This window comes from Amphiura filiformis, chromosome 3, assembly GCF_039555335.1.
Source record: "Amphiura filiformis chromosome 3, Afil_fr2py, whole genome shotgun sequence".
In the NCBI taxonomy this organism is placed as follows: domain Eukaryota; kingdom Metazoa; phylum Echinodermata; class Ophiuroidea; order Amphilepidida; family Amphiuridae; genus Amphiura; species Amphiura filiformis.
The window spans coordinates 9,387,381-9,410,022 of NC_092630.1; the positions used below are offsets into that span (position 1 = coordinate 9,387,381).

The following is a 22,642-nucleotide window of genomic DNA, read 5'->3' on the forward strand; positions in this document are numbered from 1 at the left end:
GCAAGTTGTTGTTATACATGTATGCGGATGTGAATCTTTATTTTTGTATGTGACCAGTCCCCGGGGAGCAGTCATGGAAAGTGACACTTTTAGCGGCAGCGTCAATTCATCTTGAAAGGAGGGGGGGGCATTTGGCCTAAATTGTCAAAAAGTGGCTGAAAAGAACAAAAACTTGCTCATTTTTGCAAAAAGTGGGAGGAACAATGTTTAGTGGCATAGCTTCTGTATTTTGCACTTGGTAATACTGAGTAGTTCTGCGGCTTCTGCCAACATAAGCAGACTCATTTTCAGTATTATTTATTTTCTATTCCCAAAGCATGCAACTTACCTGCTTGTCTTCACAGAGGCTGTCAAAAAGCATGTGGCTATATTATACCAGACAGGGATTAAGTTACTCATTATTACTAATAAATTTGTGCATTTTCTTTTTTTCTTTTTCATTTCTACAGGTGATGATGATAGCAATGGTCGAGTCAAGATTCTGAGTTTCCCGGGCTACTGTCGTTACAAGACAGCACTGAAACGTCTAGAGAACCACCCCGATGGTTGGCTGAATGATGCCCTGGTGCGTGCGTTAGGCGGCTTCACAGTGCCTCACAGAGGAACAAAACTCATGTACTGTAAAGATGAGTTTGAGCATCCGACATTGGCATTTCATGAAAAGCTCTGTGATCATCTAGGTAGGTTATTTAGGAGAAACCCTGATGATATAATCAAAGTTATAGATAGATGACACACCCTGTAAGGAACTCAACTTCAAATATATTACAAGTTTAAAGAAATGGTGTCTCATAAGAAGAAGAAACACCTAAAGTAGTAGTATTCAATTGTTTTTCTAATGAACTTGGAGGTGATATGAAACCTCTTCATCTAGATATAGCAAAGGAATTGCAGGACAGGCAATTTGTGACCCGCTCTGACAAAACCCAGGAACAAGTCACATTTTTGACATTTCTTGATTTGATTTGAAGCACTAGACAATAAGCTTTAAAATGATACCAAAATTATATAAATAGCATCAATACTTTTCAATGATACCTTGATATTTTTGCCAAATTGCTATTCTGAGTAATGGGCTGATTAGTTTCCTGCCTTACAAAGGATTGAATAGGGATTATCATATTTCAACTGTTATTTATTGATAAACCTCTTTCAAGGATTTGAAAGTTCACTAAAGTCCCACAGTCAAATACCATGAAATTAATAATTCCAAAATTTGATTTTTTGTTTATGGTCTGGCGACTTGTTCCGGGTTTTGTTGGAGTTGGTCACATTTATGAACTGAATCTTCAAAACAAAAGTGTTGAACACATGTGAGCTGTAAAGCATGCAATGTTCTAGAATATATATTTTCAGTTCAAAAATACATTTTTTTTTTTTTTTTTTCAAAAATAAGTTTTAAAATTTGAGGTAATTATTTATTGCTGTGTTTTAGAGAATGAATCTTCTGAAGAAAAATAACAAGATTTGCATCTCTATTTTATGAAATTCCATCAGCTCCAAATCTGAAGGGCAGACCAAGAAAGAAGAAGTTCTCAGAGAAAGAGAAACTCAGCCTTCTAGTAAGGAGAACGTCACAAGATGATAGCGCCATCATTCCAGATGCAAATATAGAGGACATAAAAGTAGAGCGAGTCAAAACACCAAAGCATAAATCAAAGGTAAGATCGCCATATTATTTTGATTCTGATTTGGTTTAGAGGGGTATCAAAAGTTTTAGAAATGCCAGAAGTGAAAGAGCTATATCAATGAAATTTTGTCAGTGCAATCACTGGTCCTTATGTACATTATGGTCCAAAAATGGTCTCATAAGTATGTTTACTTTTTACAGGTGGCACTAGATGCCAATAACCTGCTGCCCCAGTTACTGCGCATAAACTGCAAGATTGAGAAAATTGAGGCAAGCAGCATTATTAAGATCCTGCTTTTGAAGGGTTGCAGTGCCTAGAAAATTGATGATGAAATGAAAGTTATCTTCGGTGGTGATTGTGATATGTCACTGTCGCTTTTTGGAAAAGGAATTTTTATTTTATCACAGATTTTCTGGGCACTGTAACCCTTAAATGGAACTTAATCATGCTGCATGCCTCAATTTTCTCCATTTTGCTGGTTATGCAGTTACATAGGCAGGTAGTGACATCTAGCTCCTGTAAAAAAAAAGTAAACATACTTATGAGACCATTTTTGCACCATATTGTACATAAAGACCAGTGATTGCACTGACAAAATTTCATTGATATAGCTCTTTCACTTCTGGGCGATTTCTAAAACTTTTGATACCCCCTCGCATAAGGATCAATTGCATTGTAAGAATATGCTCACTGTGGTTTACTAGGAATTATCAAGTCTCTTTTTAGGCTGTTTTGCATTTTTTGAAAAGTGCAATGGAACTGACAACATTCTCTGTCACAGGGGAGCAAGATACATCTTCTGCAGCAATCTCATATTAATTTATGCAGTGTGTCCCTCAAAGTGTAAGATTAGGTATTCAATCATGTTTCACCGCTGTTCATCACCAATTAACAAAGATACGTCCGCGTCGTCTGAGTGGTTTACTTTGCGAGGGCAGCTTTAGCTGCCCGAGCCAAGTAAACCACACAGACGCTGCTGGACGCGAAGTTGTTAATCGGTGATGAACAACGGTAAAACATGATTGAATCCTTTCAACAATGAAAATACCGCCTAATTCACATGATTCTTTCATTCCAAATGTCCGCTTTGTCATTGCCACTCAACCTTACAAGAAGATCGGTGATTTCTCTGTTGATATCAGCATTAAAACTAAAGAATAAAGCGGTAATGTTTAGCTGCTAGCTACCTCCAACATAAGAGAGTGTTTACGTATAAGTACCAGGCATGACGAATTTTACGTTGCATTCGGGTATATGCTACTGGACTGTGGATTCATCACCGATTAACAATGCTTTGGCCCTGTACAAAGGTATAGGAAGAGTGGTTGAAATGTATATTGCAAACAAACATACATGTTACTGACATAATATGAAACTATTGCATCATTTAGTCAGTGTTCCCAAAAGTAAAGCTGAGTTTTTGGGTAATTTTTGTGCACCCAGGTACCATAATGTGATTTACAGGTGGTACGCTGACTTTTGTGTACTGTAATCATCTAACAGACTTCAGTCCTTCTCTCTGTGTACATTTGTACAGAAACGTCATAAGAGGAACAAGCACAGGAGAGCCGAGAATGAGGAATCTGAGGTCACAGGTCACGTAGATGCCGAATTAGGCGAGGATCAAACCGAGGAAAGAGTCAAAGTAAAGAAAGGAAGAAAATCAATGGAGAGTCATCTGCTAGCTTTCATGAAGTCTAGAAACACACCGATAACCAGAGTGCCAAATTTGGGATTCAAGAAGAGTAAGTTGTGTACTGAACTTTGCCACCGATCAACCCTGAGGGTAGGGTGGGAAAGGGGGAAAGCTAACCCATATATGGGCAATTCCAAGCAAAAGTGGACATGACTCAAAAAAATGAAATTGCCAATATATATTTCTTTTAACTTTTATATTATTCCAAACAGATGTAAGGTTCAAGTTATAAACTTTTTTCGGCATTTTTCTAACATTTTGGTGTTTTTTTAAAAGTTTCTTTGGAGAGTGTATTTTAAGTGAAAACTCCTGTTCAACTTAGATATTTTCCAAGTGGGCCTATTTTATTAAACATGGGCACTTTTCTTTTAAATTTGATACATTTTATATCTCTGAAATATGGTCTTCAAGAAACATCCAACACATTTTAAATAATCCCCCACTAATTTTTTTTTTTTTTTTCGTTTTCATAGCACTAAATATGGCGTAGCACGAGTTACCGAAAGATGCATTTTTTTATGTATTTTCAAAATGTTGGCAATTTAATTGATGCCACTTATTATTTTCCTTCTACTAGTAGTGCCTTGAGTAAAAATTAGAAATTAATATACAAAACACTATCCATCACATAATAATGACCCATTAAAAACTGTAGCACGAGTTACCAGTAGCACGAGTTACCGATGTAGCACGAGTTACCATAGCCCACTTCCCCCTGTACCAGCAAAGGTAATGCAAAATCTACCACTTGGCAGCAATAGAGGATCTCCCAACTACATGAATATCCATTTATATGTGACCATGGTATTGGTAACTATTTTTTTCTTTCATTATGCGTTTTCATATGGCGAGCACGAGTTACCGAAAGATGCATTTTTTATATATTTTCAAAATGTTGGCAATTTAATTGATGCCACTTATTATTTTCCTTCTACTAGTAGTGCCTTGAGTAAAAATAAGAAATTAATATACAAAACACTATCCATCACATAATAATGACCCATTTAAAACTGTAGCACGAGTTACCAGTAGCACGAGTTACCGATGTAGCACGAGTTACCATAGCCCACTTTCCCCTGTACCAGCAAAGGTAATGCAAAATCTACCACTTGGCAGCAATAGAGGATCTCCCAACTACATGAATATGCATTTATATGTGACCCCATGATATTGGTAACAGCTTTCTAGCAGCAGTGTAGCCAGTGTGGGGGAAGGGGCAGCCTGCCCCATGACAAACTAGAATTATGCAGTTCAGTAATTAAGGTGCCCATACACACACACAAAAGTGTGTAAATAACAAAGGTTTGTAAATAAAAAATAATATGCAATATGCAAATAAGCTCATTAATATTCATAAATATGCAAATAACATGACACAAAATTATACAGCACATCAGGCCACCATATCCAACCAAACCAAGTTTGAAGTTGATTGGTTATTGTGTTTATAATGCTGCAAAGTGGATTAATGAAAATGTAGGCAAAATTTGTAAATAAGCTCATTAATATTCATAAATATGCAAATAACATAACACAAAACTACACAGCACATCAAGCCACCATTATTCTATCACCATACCGGTACCAAGTTTGTAGTTATTGTGTTGGAGCTGTACAGTGGATTAATGAATTTGCTTCCGCCTGGACAGCCAAACAAAGAAAGAAACAAACAAACAACCAGGCAACCACACATGTGTGGGGCCAAAAATTAAAGAGAAAAGTGACGCCCTGTCGCAGGAAAATTAAAGTAAAAATATGGAAGGCAAAGATAGAGATAAGATTCAAGGAGCCAGTTTCCACCCGATCATGTGCCAAAATAGTGTAAATTTATTCATACCAAATTTTTGCACACACCAATAAAGTCCTTTTTTTTTAAGCTCAAAGACTTTACATTGTACAGTCTCTCTAAAAAAACCATGCTATTTAGCATATATCCCACTATCAATACCTGATCAAAATGATGCAACCAAAATTTTTAGCCCTCCACCCCCTAGGATCTAGCCTAAGAACCAACGCAATCAATTAATATGGGCCTCATGGAAGAACAGAGGATACCTTAAAACATCCACTGAATGAGTAACCCAGGCAAAAGAAGAAATAAAACAAACAAAATAGATACTGGAAATCCTGAGATTAACAGCCACAGTGACATTGTTGATACTGAGATTTGTATAGTTCTGAGATTTGTATTGGAAATTGGTTTGTTGTTGAGTGTAATGAGGCTCATTTTCCAGCTTAGTGAAGTGATTGAAATCGGGCAAACTAGAGTATTTGCACCAAGCAGGAAATGGTCTCAACCAAAAGATGACCAAACATTCTACAAAATGTATAACTCAGAAAGCAATTTTTAAAAAACTTACAGAGCAAATAACCATGAACATTACAAGTTTTGTGAGGGAATTTAGAGTCAAATAACATGGAAGTAAAAGTTTTATCAATTGTTGACTGTTCAATTTAACTGTTTAAATTTAAGCCCTAGAATAAAATATTGATCCAAACAGGATCAAGCAAGGCGTATGTAAGGCTGGGATGTTTGTATGTAATGTGTGTGGTACATTGTATGCTGGTACATACACTGAATAGTGTTATTTGTACATAGATGGGTTATTTGGAGGGTTATTTGTACATAGATTGAGTTATTTGATCATTACACCAGTTGTTGAGGAATTGTTATCAAAAAAAAAATTGACATTTAGATGAACAATACCATTTTATATATGGCCGGACAAACTGTAGCACGAAGTTACCGTGTACGAGTTACCATGTTTTTTACCAGTCAATGTAAAACTATGAGGGGCACAACTTTTAAGGTATACCAAAACAAACCTTATTATAGCAATTACTTATCATATAATCAATAAGGCTTTAGTGTTTTTTGTTTTAGCACACCATCAAAATAAAAATGAGTGATTTTTAAGCATGTCCTCTGCTCGTAGCACGAGTTACCGATTTTTACAGGTGTCCCATACATACAAAAGTTGATATCCTGAATTAGCAATACTATGAGGATCTAGCCTTGAATGTTGGGTATTAAAATACAAAAAATACAGATTCCAATCAAATCAATTTAAAAGCTGGAGCACAAAGTATGTAAAAGGACGCCATAAAGTGTAGCACGAGTTACCGTGGAATTGCCCATATGTATTTCCAATTTAATGAGTGGGGAATTTAAACTTCCAAGGTTGTTGCAAGGTTGCTTTAAGCACAAGTGGGGTTGGACTTGGAAAGGAAGTGAACAATATTGTTGTGTGTAACTGGCATCAGCTGGTACTGTAGTATCCTAGGTTCGAAACTGGGATCAAGCATCTGAAGTATAGTGGTGTTTCATGCTTATGGTACCCATGTTTCTTAAGGCAAGTGGGAAGGCAGGAGCTGTAGTTTTACCCATTGAGCTACTACCTCAATCTATATTTCTTACAATACACTATCATGAAAGACAGAGATAAAAAGAATTTATCGTGTCTGATGTCATCTGTCAATCAAACTCGAGCACGGTTTGTTTACAAGTGTCTTGATGATGACTTGCTGAACACGGCGGTATAATCGGGCACCTTATTGTTAATTTTGCACCTTCAAACATGCAAACCATCTCAAAAGTTAGGTCTTTTTAGTTGGAAACTTTCTTTCACGAAGGCACCATGTCAAAAATGCCTAGAAAAGTTGCTGTTTGCCTCGTAAAGTACGTAATTTTTCGCCATTTTCTGCTATTCCGATCGGCACCAGATAAATCGGCCTTCCTTTTACGTGCTATTAACCTGTGTAAACCAATCAAGGATCATAATTGACAGTGACATCAGACACGATAAATTCTTTTTATCTCTGTCTTTAATTATAAATAGTATTTGGCTAGGGCGGGGACTATATACATGTTATTTATTTTACTTGGCTTAAGTGTGGGGTGTTCTGGAAGCAATTAGCTACTTCATCTATTTCACAATTGATACTACTTATGCTGTGAAAATATTATCACCAAGGATATTAGTGCGTTAAGTGTCATAGACGAGGTGGGAAAGTCCTCTTTTGGGGTATGCACTGCCACGCTTGCCTTTAAACCATGACATTGTGGGTTCAAGTCTCTGCAGGATTGAGTAAAGATAACAGCTGGACCAAGTATGATGCAGGTTACTTTGCTGAATGTTTTTACGGATGTGCGCTGAGAGTCAAACTACCATCGGCTATGCAATCTGACAATATCAATACTAATCTAATAGAAAAAAATATTACCTGTTGCAGTGCCTGTATCAATGATATTTTTGGCAGATGAGATACCAAAACAATAGTGCATAGACATTGATATCATGGCATATGATATCATTGTAATTTCTGCATAGAGTCCCTCCAATAGTTTAGCACATTGCATATCAGACCCCTCATGGGATCCATGCTTTTCTCAAAAATCTCATACTTTTTGTTCCTGGCCCTAAATCCAGAGTAAATGTTTACATATTTTTTATATTGGCATTATCTTTTTCATTGCAGTCAATATAGGATTGTTCTGGAAGATGGGTCAGAAGCTTGGCGGTTATGACGTCATTTGTAAAAAGAGATTATGGAAGAAGATCTATGATAGGCTAGGTGGTAGTGCTGAGAGCACCAGTGCAGCAACATGTACCAGACGACACTATGAAAGGTAAGGAAGCTGGTCAATTACTATGAGGCTATTCATCAACCAACCAAAGAGTTTACAGTAGGAGAGTGTGGACTATATGCCATGCGCCAAGTAACTATGAAATAGTACTGACGTCTCTGCCTCGGAAAAGCCAAATGGACTATAGGAAATTAACCAAATATGTCATTTAAAAAGTGCCCATATGTTATTAGGTGCACATATGAAATTGAGGAGTAGTGTTTTCCAATAGGTGTCAGCCATAAAAGAACAATTGCCTGTGACAATAACCTATAAATATCTTGTTAAATATTTTTATCAATACCAATGCTATTTGTGTATAGGAATACAACTCCCAAGATTTAAATAAATATAATTTTTCACCAGGTTCGCCGTCACATATAATAAAGGAGATAAGCAGAAAAAGTGATCCCGCTCAGGAATCAAGCCCAGGACCTCAGGTTTATGAGACCTGTGCCTTAACCACTGGGCCACGGCAGCTTTGTGATTAGTTGAAATTCGAACCTATAAGCCGTCAATTAAATTCATTATTATGCAACAGCGAACCTGGTGAAAAATTACATTTATTTATATAATTCCTGTCGATCATGCAACTGTTTTTCCATGTCCCAAGATTCGAATTAAATTTTTGCCTATGTCTTTTATTTTTTATTAGATTAATTTTACCCTACGAGAGACATCTGAAAGGATTAGGTCACCTGCCACTGCCAAGACCATACCAGAGGCCGAGATCCAAAGATGGGGAAGACGACGCACAATACAATGGCGACGCCTACTCCAAAGAAGATGAATATGACTGGGAAAACCAAATGGAGGAGGAGAAAAAGATGAAGATGGAGGAGGATGAAGATGACGAAGCCACGAGAACAAGGAAAGCACTGAAAGCTTTGAAGCAGAAAAGGAAACCAAAGGAGAAGGTCAAGAAGCTTAAAGATCAACTTAAAGAGATCAGGGACAAGAAAGCACAGGTATGTATTATTAATAGGGATGCCCACTGTCCATACAGTTTCCACTAGAACGATTTTTCATTTACTGTGTGCGTGCACTCACACACGTATTGTCTATGGAGAAACTGATCGATACAAGAAATCCCAGGCCTGTTAAATGGCGTACATACTTGTTTTTGATCCAAATGTAGGCCTTTATCAGGGTGTTTCAAGAAATTCCTGATTCCACCGGAAAACATTAACCAAACTTTTTCCTGATTGGTCAGTAAATAGAGAGGACCTTCCTCCATGCAGAGATCAACTTTTTTAATGAAAAATTTAATGAGATGAGAACTACAACAGGTTGAAGTGACACCATTCCGTGCATCAGGTGTTCAAACGCAAATTATTTCCGAATTTGGAGTGAATCAGACAAGCAAACTTACATAGTCATAAAATGTAACTATTTTTGAAGACAAAATGTTCAGGATGTTAAGAAATTTAAGAATGTTTAAGCCTACCGCGGCCCATCTCAAATCATGCACTTCTCACTACCATGTCCATTTCATATGCTATCCATCATGGCTTCCATGCACACACAGTGTATTGCTCAATGTATTAAAGATAACCTTTGAGTTGGAGCAAATTTCTCAAAATTGGTAGTGATTAATATTACCAAACTTATGCCATGATGAAATATAATAATTTTTGAAGATAAAATGTGCTGACCGTAAAAGATTGAACAATGTTTAAGACTACCGCCATTCATTTGAAATAATGCACTTATTGTTCATCTCCTCTATGGAGATATTTTCCATGGCGGCCATCTATGATCATGCTTATGCGGTTTCACCAAACAAACCATGGGTTTTGAGGTCTTATATTTTTGTTGTATGTCAACAAAATCGATTAAATTTTCAGGATGATCTTATTTTCATGTTGTTATAAGCAAATATAATGTTCCAGATAACGCTAGTTAATAAATACATTAAGAAAAAGTACCTTAAAATTGCACTTTCTGTTAGTAATCCTTTTGGACTTTAACTTTTAACATGTTCTAGCAGCCCTATATAAAACCGTAACACTCAAAAGGCCATATCTCTGGAATGAAACGTCCGATTAAGATTATTTAAACGCCAAAATGTTTCTTTCATCAATTCCCAGCCAATAAGTTAGGTCTGAATCAATTTAAAAGTACTTCAATTTTTAGTGGACATGCCTATTATTAATTCATTTTCCAATCATACACTACATTGGAAGGTGCAAAAGTCTAGGCCTTTGTGGGCACACATCAATACAATACTCTTAGAGCCGAACCCTAACACCCCAGGTGCTTTTTTTGCGATGGGAAGGGAAAGAAGGAATAAAGAGAGAAAACAAAGAAAGAAGTTTTTTGGGTGGGATTCAAACCCGAGACCTGCATGCCAAGCACTAACTAGGTCAGCGACACTTTGCCACGGGTCTTGGGCTTTGCTGACCAGCAAAACTTAAGGCGATTGTGTCATTACACCACATGGGATGCACGCACGAACAGCGCATATATCAAGTAGTATTTTGTAGTACCTTTGTGTGTTAGGGTTAAGGAAAAGAAAGCATAGTATACTGATTTTTATTATGCACTGCTTGTGTTGATTTGCAAATTGTAATATTTGTCTCATATGTGAAGGTGATGGCATTGTGGATGCTTCAGTAACATGTTGTGTCTTGACATATGTCATAGTTGAAGTCAACTTTGCACTGTTTCTGATGGTTATAATGACTAGAATGTATTTATGAAAATATCCAATAATACTAGGGTGGCCACAATGCTAGCTATTGTGTGTACCCCTGCCTACATACACAAATGTATGGTGAAAATGTAACAGATTCTGCAGCAGTTGGAAAACTTTTGGGCATTTTGAATTCCATATAATTTGTCTCCTACTAACTTCTGTGCAAACCCGACTACCTAATTAGATAGAAAATATTCTGCTGGTAATGAAGGTGAATATAGCATTTTTGTACGGTCACGCATAAAAAAGTTACGCACAAAATAATTTTTTGTCATCAAATAAAACTATTTTCCCAAAGATGTACAATTATGCTATATTCAGTTTTGCAATCTAGACCATCAGAGCAAAATCCTGTGCAAATATCGGACAATTTGATTGTGTAGTTTAGGAAATACAGGCCTTTGAAGGTCAAAATTGGCACATAATAGCGCCCTCAACGGTGAAAATCACATATATTTACCTTAACAGTCCTGGCAAAAGAGTTATTTTTGTGATTTCAGCCATTTTAAAAATGTTGTAAAGAAGCAAATATAGCAATTATGACCCTGGATTTTTAATATTTGCATAAATGAACATTAAATAAACAAAAACAATACATCTCGTGCCTTCTTTGGCTTTATTCCCACAAGTATCGCTCCGTGAATATGCAAATTTATGACAAAATCAGGATTTTCCTAAAAATGGGGTAAAAATTGCCAATTTTGCGAATCTTTAAAAGGCTGTATCTTCGCAACGGATTGTCCGATTGAGTTGATTCAAGAGGTTTTTAAAATCATTTTGCAGCAGGAACAATCCTGACAGAAAAAGTAATTCCAGGGGTGGGTTTGAAATTTTCATGTGACCACCCTAATAATACATGTGAATGAAACTGAACAGAGAAAGATCAAAAGGAAGTTATTTTTGTCACAATTTTATGTTGCTTTAAAAGAAACAAACTTTTCAAAGATAATTCTTAATTTTGTTTGTTTATTTGTTGTTTACAGATGAGTTTGCAGCCTATTGCTTCCAAAGATGGTCTTCTCCAATCAGGTCTCAATCTTCCGCCATCTGTGACCTCTACAAGCAACACCAAACCAAATATGCCTGGTGTCATGGCTGACAAGGCAGTTCTCTTCCCCAACCTTCCACCTGGCTTAATCCCCACCACCAGCCTTGGCGGCTTTCGACAAATCACAGTCACCTCAGAAGGAGGAGTACCCGGTTCCATGGGTCCGGTCATTCTTACGATTCCCTCCCCACATCATTCACATCTGATGAATCCATTACCACCAGGTGTTATCGCCGCAAATCCTATTACAACAGGATCGGTATCGTCGTCCGGTGAAACAAAACCAATGATTAATGGGTTTAGTGGTGTGATAACAAGAGCGCCGATGTTACCTACTAATACGCCTGCTGCTGCTACATCACAAGCGCCTTCAATATCCCAAAATCCAGTTATTATGAGGGCATCACAAGCAGAATCTCGACCATCTGGGCATCTACCTCTACCTACTGCTCCCCACAGTAAGACCATCAACAGTAAGGCCATCAACAACATCAATGCAACAATAAGGCCTCAGACAAGTCCAATTCCTGGGTCTACCATCACCTCAAGACCATCTGTGATCCAACACACACAACATGCAAGAACTCCACCTTACATGCATGGCAATGCTGTGCATCCAAGCGATCTTATTCTGCGGAATCTGTCGCCTCGCAAAGCACAGGCGGATAAACCTGAAGGTAAAAATCACCAAAACGGTCCCGATCCGATCATTGTGACCCCGGTCAACCCATATTTACCCAGGTTTCCAGGCATGCCACCTATGATGATGCCTGGTCAGTTACCTTTTCCGCATCCTGCATTACACGAACAGCCACCGATGAACGCTAAAAGACGAAGAACTGAATCGGGCAAAGAAAACCTGGATGGCCAGTCGCCATCCACCGCCAGTCTACCGCCTCATATGTCTCCATTTTATCCTGTGTCAGTACCAATGCCAGTGCCAAGATTGGTACAACCTCCATTCAAAGTCTTCCTGAGCAGGATGAACCGTGTGACTTAAGTATGCCAAAGAAACGCAAACACGAAGATCGTAGTCAGGAGAGGCTTGTTATCAAGGAGAGAAAACATAACAACTCTCCGTCGCCTCATGTGAGATCTATACACGGATCAAAACATAAAAACATTACCGATTACCAATCGGAAGTGTTGAATAACAGAATGCATAGGATAGATGAAAGACATCGTAGCGTACATGGCAGAGTGCCTCCCATTGGAGAACACCACCACCATCAGCTACATAGCTCGTTAGTCAAAATGACCCTTCACCTCGCGGGTCAATAACGCAAGGCGTGATCAACCCACCCATCAACAGTATTACCAAAGCACACCGAGACTCGTTGTCTTTGTCATCTGCGAGCACGCATGTCAAAAGAGAAGTAACATCGCACCGAGAAGCGTCATCGCACAGAGAAGTATCCTCGCACAGAGAAGCGCCCTCGCACATTCCGCATACCTCAAGCATCCCACCATTTACTTCAGCAAGTATCCCATCATTCACTTCTGCAAATATCCTTCAAGTATCTCTTCGTACACCTCTGATCATCAGGGCAAAGGTCAGATGCTGTTACCCGATTTTCCACACCCGCATCTTTTGGCTGCAGCCGCCGCTAACGGATTTCCACCACGGTTTCCACTTCCATTCATTCCGCCGCATCTGTTATCGCCACCACAACTCCTCGCTAGCCTACCTCCGCACCTTGCAGCATTAAATCACGAAGAACTATTACGACGAGGAGCAGGTGGTTTCGTCGTTCCGCAACTAAGATTTCCCCCTCCTGGTTTAGTTGGTGGAGCTTTGTCTTCTCCGCAATCAGTGAAAAAGGAAGGACAGCATGCTTTTGCATTCCAAAGCTAATCAATAGTATCTTGAATGAACTGTATGTGACTGATGCAGCTAAACCTGAAACTTGAGATATTATTATTGACTTAAAGCAGAATATGTTGTGCATTTTTTGCTGAACCAGTGAAAATGTCAATCGTAACACACAGCTATAATACCGAATTCAAACTGCATTGTGTTTGAAGCTTACAGTATTGTGTGTTGAGCTGTAATTGGTACCTGTATGTTCTTAACAGAAAGGGCATAATCTATTTGCCTTTTTTGGCTTTTCTTTGAAATACCTGTGTGTGCTTGCAACATTGAACTTGTGCATCTTGTATACAGATTTTGTTGCTTGGGTATTATACAATTTGATTTAATAAAATGATACAAGCTGGTGAGGCCAAAAAAAAAAAAGTTCGTCTCAAAGCTTGCGCGCGCGTTTGTAAAATCCCACGATTTGACAAAAAACAAATGCGAAATTTTTTTATTTCAAAAAACAAATTTTTTTAGTTATTTTTTTAGTTTTTCCAGAAAAATCGGCGATTTGAGACAAACCATTTTGACCTGGACGCAACTTGACAAAAGCCTAATATCTGATATTTCCCCAACATTTTTTAGCATCATAGAACTTGAATTCTTAAAGGAGAACTTTAGTGGAACTACAACAAAGCTTCATATGAAACCTTATATAGTTTTTTATTCATAATTACCCATAAAACTGACATATAATGTCTTATAAGATAGAAATAAGCAATTTTGAGACATTTTTTGGCTAACGGAATCCTCTATTTTGCTCATGAATATTCATTAGCCTATGACGTTGCTGTGCTGAACCAGAGTCTATGGCTGAACGGCTGTTGCTATTATAAGAAAATAATAAATTGGATCTTGCTGTTTCAAACTTCATTAATGTTGTAACAGTATTTACAATAAATTGTATAAGAAACTTTTATAAATTAAATCCAAACCTGATTTCTGTAACTATTTTGATAAAAACCATGCTTACAATTGGTTTTGAAACAATTTCAGGGATGTAGCATGGGGAGTTATTGCACTATCGAAATCACGCATTGTCCCATGTGCAATATAAACATCTCTAATTCAGGTCAGTCGGCCAGCATAACAGGGGTCATTATTCATGACAATCCCTATGAACAAGTTTGTTAATTTGTTTCCTGATGATGAACAAGTTTGTTGATTTGTTTCAAACATTTTTGGATCATCAGTGTGATATAACAGGTCACTTGAAAGCATTTGTTGTGACTGTCGCTGGTTCCGCCGGGATCATAAATGGCTATAAACAATCCAGAATTCGACAACTGCTATACATGCTGAGTGAATTGAATCAAGAAGTGAATGGCCTATCTAGTGAATTTCAACACTTGATTTATTTCCCTCACCATTTCAGCAGTAAAAAGAGAATATAATAATCCATGTAAAGTCTGCAGAAGTGTAGACAAAATGTATACCACTCGGGATACCACTATCGTTCTCCGCGATATGCATAGGACCTGCTATACATTTATGCTATGCATAAATCGCCGGCTAACTCACACCTCTGGTATCGGGTCGATGACTTCCGTGAGTATAAATTCATCCGGGGAAAATCATGCCTGTGCATGGACTGAATTTTCTTCAAAATTAGTTGGCATTGTGTGGATTGAAAGAAAGATGTGGTATTCATGGTATTGGAAGATCAAGTTGTCCTTCTTACTAATTGCTCATTTCAACAACTTTATCAGTTTATACTAAAATGCAGCAAACCTTTTACGAGCGCGACTACCGTGATGTTGCAAATTCGGCGCTAACAACGCGTACGGCGCACAGTTCATTCATAAATTTCCACTCAGCAACAATATATCGCCTTAGCAGCCAATCAGAGACAAGTGCGTGCAGCAGTATATACGCTGATGTATCCTTACAATACGCTTTGCGTCTAAGGTTTTCTGCATTTCAGTATAAATGTAGTTGAAAAGTTCATATAGGCAAGTTGTTTACATTCACAACTTCAGCACTCGCACGCACGCAGTCCGACACTATTAAGTAGAAACACTGGCGTAGTCTTGTTTTAAGTCTTCCGATACCCTGAACAATACATTCAAAATTCCATTAATTTTATCCTATAAATACTTATTTTGACCTCTTAAATGATATGATACTAATTATTTTGAATTATTTTATGTCATTTTGTAGCAAATAAATTTAAATTAATCTTGGAGTGGTTGGATGAAATGCTAGTCTTGATCAAGTCTCCGATAAATGAATCTGTTTTTGCGTAAGGTCAGTCCACTGTTGCCCGGCACTTTTGATCAAATATATTACTACTTTTTGCACAAAATAGCTGCAAATTACTGAAAAAAATGGGATTTCAATCTTGATTTAGAGTCAATTTATCACTTTTTGCATTGGGACTGCTCCTACATTTATTTATGACTGCCATATGGCAGTTCACCTTTCAGTCTCTGGAGCTCTCAGTGAAACTAGTATACAAACTCAACATGAGCATGATGAGCTCAAGGCACTTTTAGCACAGTGACGTCATAATTCCATCCCATAATATTTGCCCCTATCCCATCAGCACCTTCGGCAGTAGTGGCAAATTTGAAATATTACTGGGCGAGGGAATGTTGTTTTTATTCATATTTTGCCCTAATACGATGAAAAAACGTTTTTGAATAATCAGGCTATGCTTGATAAATATTTTAGAATCATTTGATATAAATTTGTTTCTTCACTGCAGTTCTCCTTTAACATTAATGATAAACACATTGTACATCACAAGGCAAAGCCATCATGGAGGTTCAGGACTTAAGTTGATCCCCTCTTGTGAATACTAGTTGTAGGTATGGTTTTGTAATGATTGAAGTCTGATGCCAGACCTGAATGTCAAGTATAGAGTGAAGGTATTTGTGATGCGATCAAGCAAAATCAGTCGGAACTCGGAAATATTTATTTTGAGATATAGCCAAACAAAGGATCTATTTCTTTTTGTTTCCTCTTGTTTTTGAAAATCTTTCCTTGCTCATATCTTTGGAACTGGTTGTTCTATTTCAATGGGGTTTTCTGCAAAATCCAGCTTTATAAATGCTTTTTACTTTTCTATAAGAAACTGAAAATTAAATATTTCTGAGATCCGACTGATTTTGCTTGATCGCATCACATTTGTGCAAAGGGTTATATTGAGCTATTCCAGTTTTAATCTTCTTCTTGTGTAAATCCATAATACCCCCTGATGGAAGACATGACCTTAATCCTCCTCACAGGGAGTGTGAATTTTAAATGGAGGTACCTAAATGGGTGACTCTATTTGAAATCTACACTCCCTGTGTATAAGCATGATAAGACTAAAAAGGTAATGTCTTCCATAAGGGGTGTATGGATTTCAACTGGAATAGCCCATCAGAATCCATAGTACAAACATCCTTGTACGTGAAAATGCCATGATAAATGTGCCATGGTGAATTCAACTTTGGATCACTTGACGTCTGGTTTTGTGAGAGGTGGTCACAGAAAGAAGCTATGTAAAGTTGAATAAAACATTTGGGATTAACTCTGTTAAAGCAAGTTTCTGTTTTGGATGACGGATGATTCTGCGACAGTGACATCTTGAGTCATGTGAGCATGCATCAACTTTTCAAATGTCCTCCAGTTTCTAGGCCACTACAGCAAATCTGCATTGTGAAAAGTTTTTTGACGATTGTCGTAGCAAGTCGTTTTATTATCGCAGAACCCTCCGTCGTCGAAAGCAAAAACTCACTAATATTGCGAGAAAATTCAGGTGTGATATGCGGGAATATGTAAGGGCATTAGCTTACGGTAAAGTGTGTTGTATCTGCGCCAAAATTGTTGAAGAAAAACTTGTGTTCTATATACTCACTGTGCCTTGCAGAATATCCCTAGTAGTCAGAGTGTAGTTAGTCAACATGAACTATATACTAGTAGTACAAAAGTAGCTTAGACAATGAAAAAAGAAAACCCTGTTCTACGGGCCCGACCGACCCAGATTTTGAACAAATTGGGAAAAAAATTTTCCTGTACAAATGAATGCCGACCAAAATTTCAGGAACAAAATTTTTTTTGTATTTTCTCAAATTGCAAATTATTTACAGATTTTGGTGATTTTTTTGGGTCATTTCCAAAAAAAAAAAAAGGCAGACCGACTGACCTTACTTGAAAGGTCTGTCCGCCCGTAGAACAGGGTTTCTTTTTTTCGTCGCCTTACAGTTAAGATTATGAACATTTTGTGCCATCGTAAAGCTTGTGGCGAGCATTGAAGTTGTCAGTGTTATGAAATGCGAGATGTATCAACTAAAGTATTAAAATAATTAATAATAATGATTAAAAATAAGTACAGTATGGAATATTTGCAAGTACTGTAAAGCTAATATTATCTCATTGATGCTGCAACTTTTATAAGAGTGGAATTTTTTGAGTCAAAAGTCTTGTTGGACCAGTCCTTGTGACATTTGTAACACATTATAGTGAACCTGTATCATACTTGTGCCGAGTTATTTGCCGCGCTGTGGACATGCTGCACACGATCGTATGCAACTGGTTGACCTTTGCATGTGCAATGTCGCCTTTTGAGCCTGACATGCTGCACATGATCGATTTAGCCGGTTGACCGTATAATACAGGATTTTGTGCAAGTCACCTCTGGTTGTACTGTACATGGCGCTGGTGACACACATTTATTATCACAGTTCGTACCGGAACTTGGTACAATATTGATACAAACTAGTTTGGTTAATTGGGCTGTTCCACTTGAAAACCACACCCCCACTGTGGAAGAGTTTGGCATTCCAACTAAATTCAACAGTTTAGATTTTTCCAGATTCAACCATTTTCATCCATAAATGGTGTGGAAGATTTGGAATTCCACACAGAATTGAATTTTAGGCCAAATTGTGCAAAATTCAACTGGAATTTCATAAATTTCAACAATCTTTAGCTGGAATTTCACATCTAAAATTAACAAATTTCAAGCTGACTTGACTTAAAGCGGCAACTGGAATTAAGATGGCAATGAAACCTTCCACAGGGGGTGTGTGGATCTTACATGGATTAGCTCATTGTGTGTCAATTTTGATAGTCATGCGACACATCTGTAATTTCAACAAACATTTGAATGCTGAATGTATTGCTTAATATGTCAGCTGTGTAATATTTTTCAGGTAACGGTCCTTCATAAGGACTATCTCATTGTCAGGAACTTGTGAAACCAGTCTTTTAGATTACCGATAGGTTTTATATCGTAATTTATAATGCCAAACCCGATTTTTAAGCAGTCCTTTACAGGCATGCCTTTCTTGTACACTCTTACACTCACACAACACAGGGCCTAGATTTAAGCCAGTAAGCCGGAATCAAAAACCATCTGAGTCGCTTCACTTACTGCATGATTCAATGAAAGAATTTGATTCTCACAACAAATGTTACGAGAATTAATAGGAGAATCGATTCAGTGATTCTCTTCGAATCTGAGGCCCTGCAACATCAGGGCTGCATTTCACTAATATGTACGATGCATTGGAACTAACCCCATATCTCTTCCTCGGATATCTATGTTCATGGTTTTGATTTGATGCATCATAAACATTACTAAAATGCAGCCCTGGTATTGCCATTTTTCTATAGCGATTGCTCAAAAACCAAATTTCAAACTTCCAATAGAGCTGTTAGAAAACACTTTGTGTGAAACATGCAGATTACTCTGTCTGCATCGTGGCAACTACAGAATCATGTTAGTGCATTTTCTTGTGTTCTATGAACTCCAAATGGAACTACCTGAATTCAGTTTAACCAGGTTGCTTTAACAGTTAGAGCTCAGTTGCTCAAGATGTTAATATTAATACCATTACCATAATGAAAGTGGTGTTCCTAATTCTAAAGACCCCTTGTTCATTTTTAAAATTCACTTAAATGTCAAATGTAAATTTTGATGTCATTTTGAGATAAAAATGCAAGTTTAGTTTATATGGAAAATTAATTTGTCATCATGTGGCAACTACAAAATATTACAGTGAAAAATATGCTTATCCTTGAAAAATAGGTTAAAAAATACACAGGCTTCTACTTAAAAGTGTTACATGATTGCTTCAGAAAGTTTTGGCAGCTGGATATTTTTGATAAACTTGCAGACATGTTGCGATAGTTACTCATTACAAAGTAATTGTCAAATGTTTGATTTTTGCACAAAGTGGTGGTGGGGATTGTTTTGTTTGTTAGTGTTTCACTAACACTAACAGCAGCTCTGACCTCATAAGCTCATACTTCGCTTTGAAAATTTAATATCATCTGGTCAGTCCCATGGCCTTGTCTGTTGTGACTGGGTCTAAAAACAAATTCTGTAGTCTTTGGATTGCAAAATTCAAACATCAATTTCTGTGTCATTATTCGTAACCTATTGGGCATTGCTTTTTATTGTGAAAACTAATTGGCAGGTAACAGTATTTTGGATATTTATGTGTTGGTCAGGTATGGTGATAAGAATGTTCAGGTTTTTATATGTTCAATATGGTTAAATGCCTATTCAGTATCGGAATCAAGAGGACACTTGTTATTCGCTGACGTAGTGCATGTACTTAGTAACCGTTGCTTACTGGTTCAAGCCTGGCTCATAACACCTGTTCTGAATTATGATATGCCACAGGCTTTGCGTTGTTATCATTTCGTTCAGTAGTTCGTAACAAAGAGAGTGTGAGCCAGTTGACCTAGCAACGGTCATATTCTAATGTGCACTACGCCAGCGAATAAAATTTATACATAACTTTACATTATGCATAATACCATACATGGTGTAGAAGCACTTCTTGAACCAATTGATCAAATTCAAATAAGTATGATGGTGTAGATTGCAACACTTTGCTGAACTTATTATGATGCAAGAAACAAGCTACATGTACATCATCATCTTTATAATCAACTGGTTCGTGAACGAATAGTTAATGCAAGATGTTACATTTCCATATAATAAGTTTCTGTGATACATACAAGGCCATTCCTAATGAACGTTTTTAATTGGTGCTTAACATTAAAAGTGTGTGATTTCACAAACTACATGTATGTTTCGCAGAAACTTTTGGAATTGTTTAACTTTAAATCATGTGGTCAGTTTCACAATGACTTGATTGCATTTGCCAAGGCTCAAGTATTCTCACAATCAAAAGCAAAACCTTTTCATGGGTTAAGAGACTTTGGAAACTTGGTTTGGTTACTTGCGATACATACCAAGTCATTAGTAAATCTGGCTTAAATCAAGAGTATAGATCTTACGAGATTTGATTTTCATTGAATTTGATTGTAACTAGTGCACATCAGATCTAAAATGATTAGACAGTGGATAATTTGAGGTTATTGTTTAGAACTCAAGCTACGACCATGCATGGCTAATGTGTACGGCTCATCAACACTGTATGGAAATGATTAAACTGATAAAAATCATAGAAGGCACATTATGTTCCTTCTGATTTACTTGTGACTAGTATGTATGCTGACAATATAGTACTGTGGATCATTGATTATTATTTCCCAAATTCCGTTATCTATTGAATCCTCAATCATGACCTTTGCTTGACAATGGAACTTGATGTATGATTGGTCCAAATAGTAAATTTCAAATGTTGGTATGTTGTTTGATCATTTGTATGCACAATCTACTTCTCATAAAATCTGCTGCAAGTTCGATTGTAGTTCAAGTTTGAGCTATTATTTTGAACTCTTCGATTATCATTTTATAATCCTTGAAATATAGTTGATTAATTTCATTATTTGAATGAAGTCAACTTTTCACCAATATGTGATTTTTTTTTTTTTTTTTGCATTCTCAAGAAAAGCTTAAGTGTCTTGGACTTCTCTGTTATTTTGTTATTGGGCGAGAATTTGTAAGCATCAGATTGTATTTTTGCTATTGGTTTTCTTACAAAGCTTTGATATTACTTTTGCTATATATTGTTATTTGTCTCTTAACAGTGTATGTATTATTAGTAATGTGACTGACATGTGTGGATGAGAATAAAAGGCCTTTGATCGACATCTCTTGAAAGGTTTTTCTTTGTCTTTTACAAGTTTTGAAGCAAATGTGTTATTCCATACAGCTTTTATAAAAGACAAGTTTCAGGGATAGAACTTTGTTGCTATGTTTGAGATTGAGATGCCGCTTCTTACACAAACGTTTGATTCTTGTAAAGTACCTGTTGACAGCTTAAACTCCTGCACCATAGATGTAACTCTGGGAGAGTCAATCGACTTTAATCTCTCAAATTCTAGCCCTCAATGGTTCGCATTTTTGCCTGCTTAATTAGTTGACTTCCATCTATTGTTATCGATATGAACACTAGTTCTTGAAGGACAAAGATATTCAGGTATCAGCTGACACATAATCGTACGAGTTGATGCCTCAACATCCCTCTCTTTCAAATGGAACTGGTGGACATCCAAAAGGATAGATAATACACAAGGGGATTTCATGCATGACAATCTCTAGGACACGGTTCCTTAACCCCAATAGGCTTCTACACTCAAAGAATGGCGCTTGGGTGTGTTGGGTACAAAAACTCATATCCCACAACTAAAGGTCAAATTTTGAGCCCTGCTTGTTTAATGGGGGTCATTGAACTATCATGAACTATGCTGTTAGGTATGAGTTCATTATGTCTTATAGTGATGCTGTTATTTCATATGATTAGTAATGAAAGTAAGAAAGAAAATGGGCTATTCCAGTTGAAATCCATACATCCCCTATGGAAGACATGACATTAATCTCCAACACAGGGAGTGTGAATTTCAAATGGGGTTACCTGAATGTGACTCCATTTGAAATCTACACCCCCTGTGTGGGAGATTAAGGTTGTATCCTCCACAGGGGGTGTATGCATTGCAACTGGAAGAGTAGAATGTATAAAGAAATGATGGTTATCCATCGCTGTGTCTTCTACAAACCTCTGGTTGATTAAAAACAGTATTTCCAAGATATTTTTCATTTTAATAAATGTCTATAATAGTGAACATGTGACAAGACGCAAATTATCGCCCAAAAGTAGCTGTCAGTCATCATTTGAAATAAATATATTTTATTTCTGTAACAGTTTTAACTATGCATAACATTGCTGAGTATTGCTT

General features: G+C 37.1%; 1 protein-coding gene across 2 annotated transcripts in view; it reads left to right on the forward strand.

The window, feature by feature from the left end:
- Positions 1-13,101, forward strand: part of LOC140147974 (uncharacterized) — a 41,929-nt gene extending 28,828 nt beyond the window's left edge. For both annotated transcript variants that reach the window (XM_072169790.1, XM_072169791.1), the window contains exons 4-9: positions 450-680; positions 1,498-1,661; positions 3,169-3,376; positions 7,807-7,957; positions 8,610-8,922; positions 11,636-13,101. In XM_072169790.1, coding sequence (XP_072025891.1) covers positions 450-680; positions 1,498-1,661; positions 3,169-3,376; positions 7,807-7,957; positions 8,610-8,922; positions 11,636-12,700 — 2,132 coding nt within the window. In that variant the 3' untranslated portion in view covers positions 12,701-13,101. The remainder of the gene's footprint in view (positions 1-449; positions 681-1,497; positions 1,662-3,168; positions 3,377-7,806; positions 7,958-8,609; positions 8,923-11,635) is intronic.
- The last annotated feature ends 9,541 nt before the right edge of the window (positions 13,102-22,642 follow it).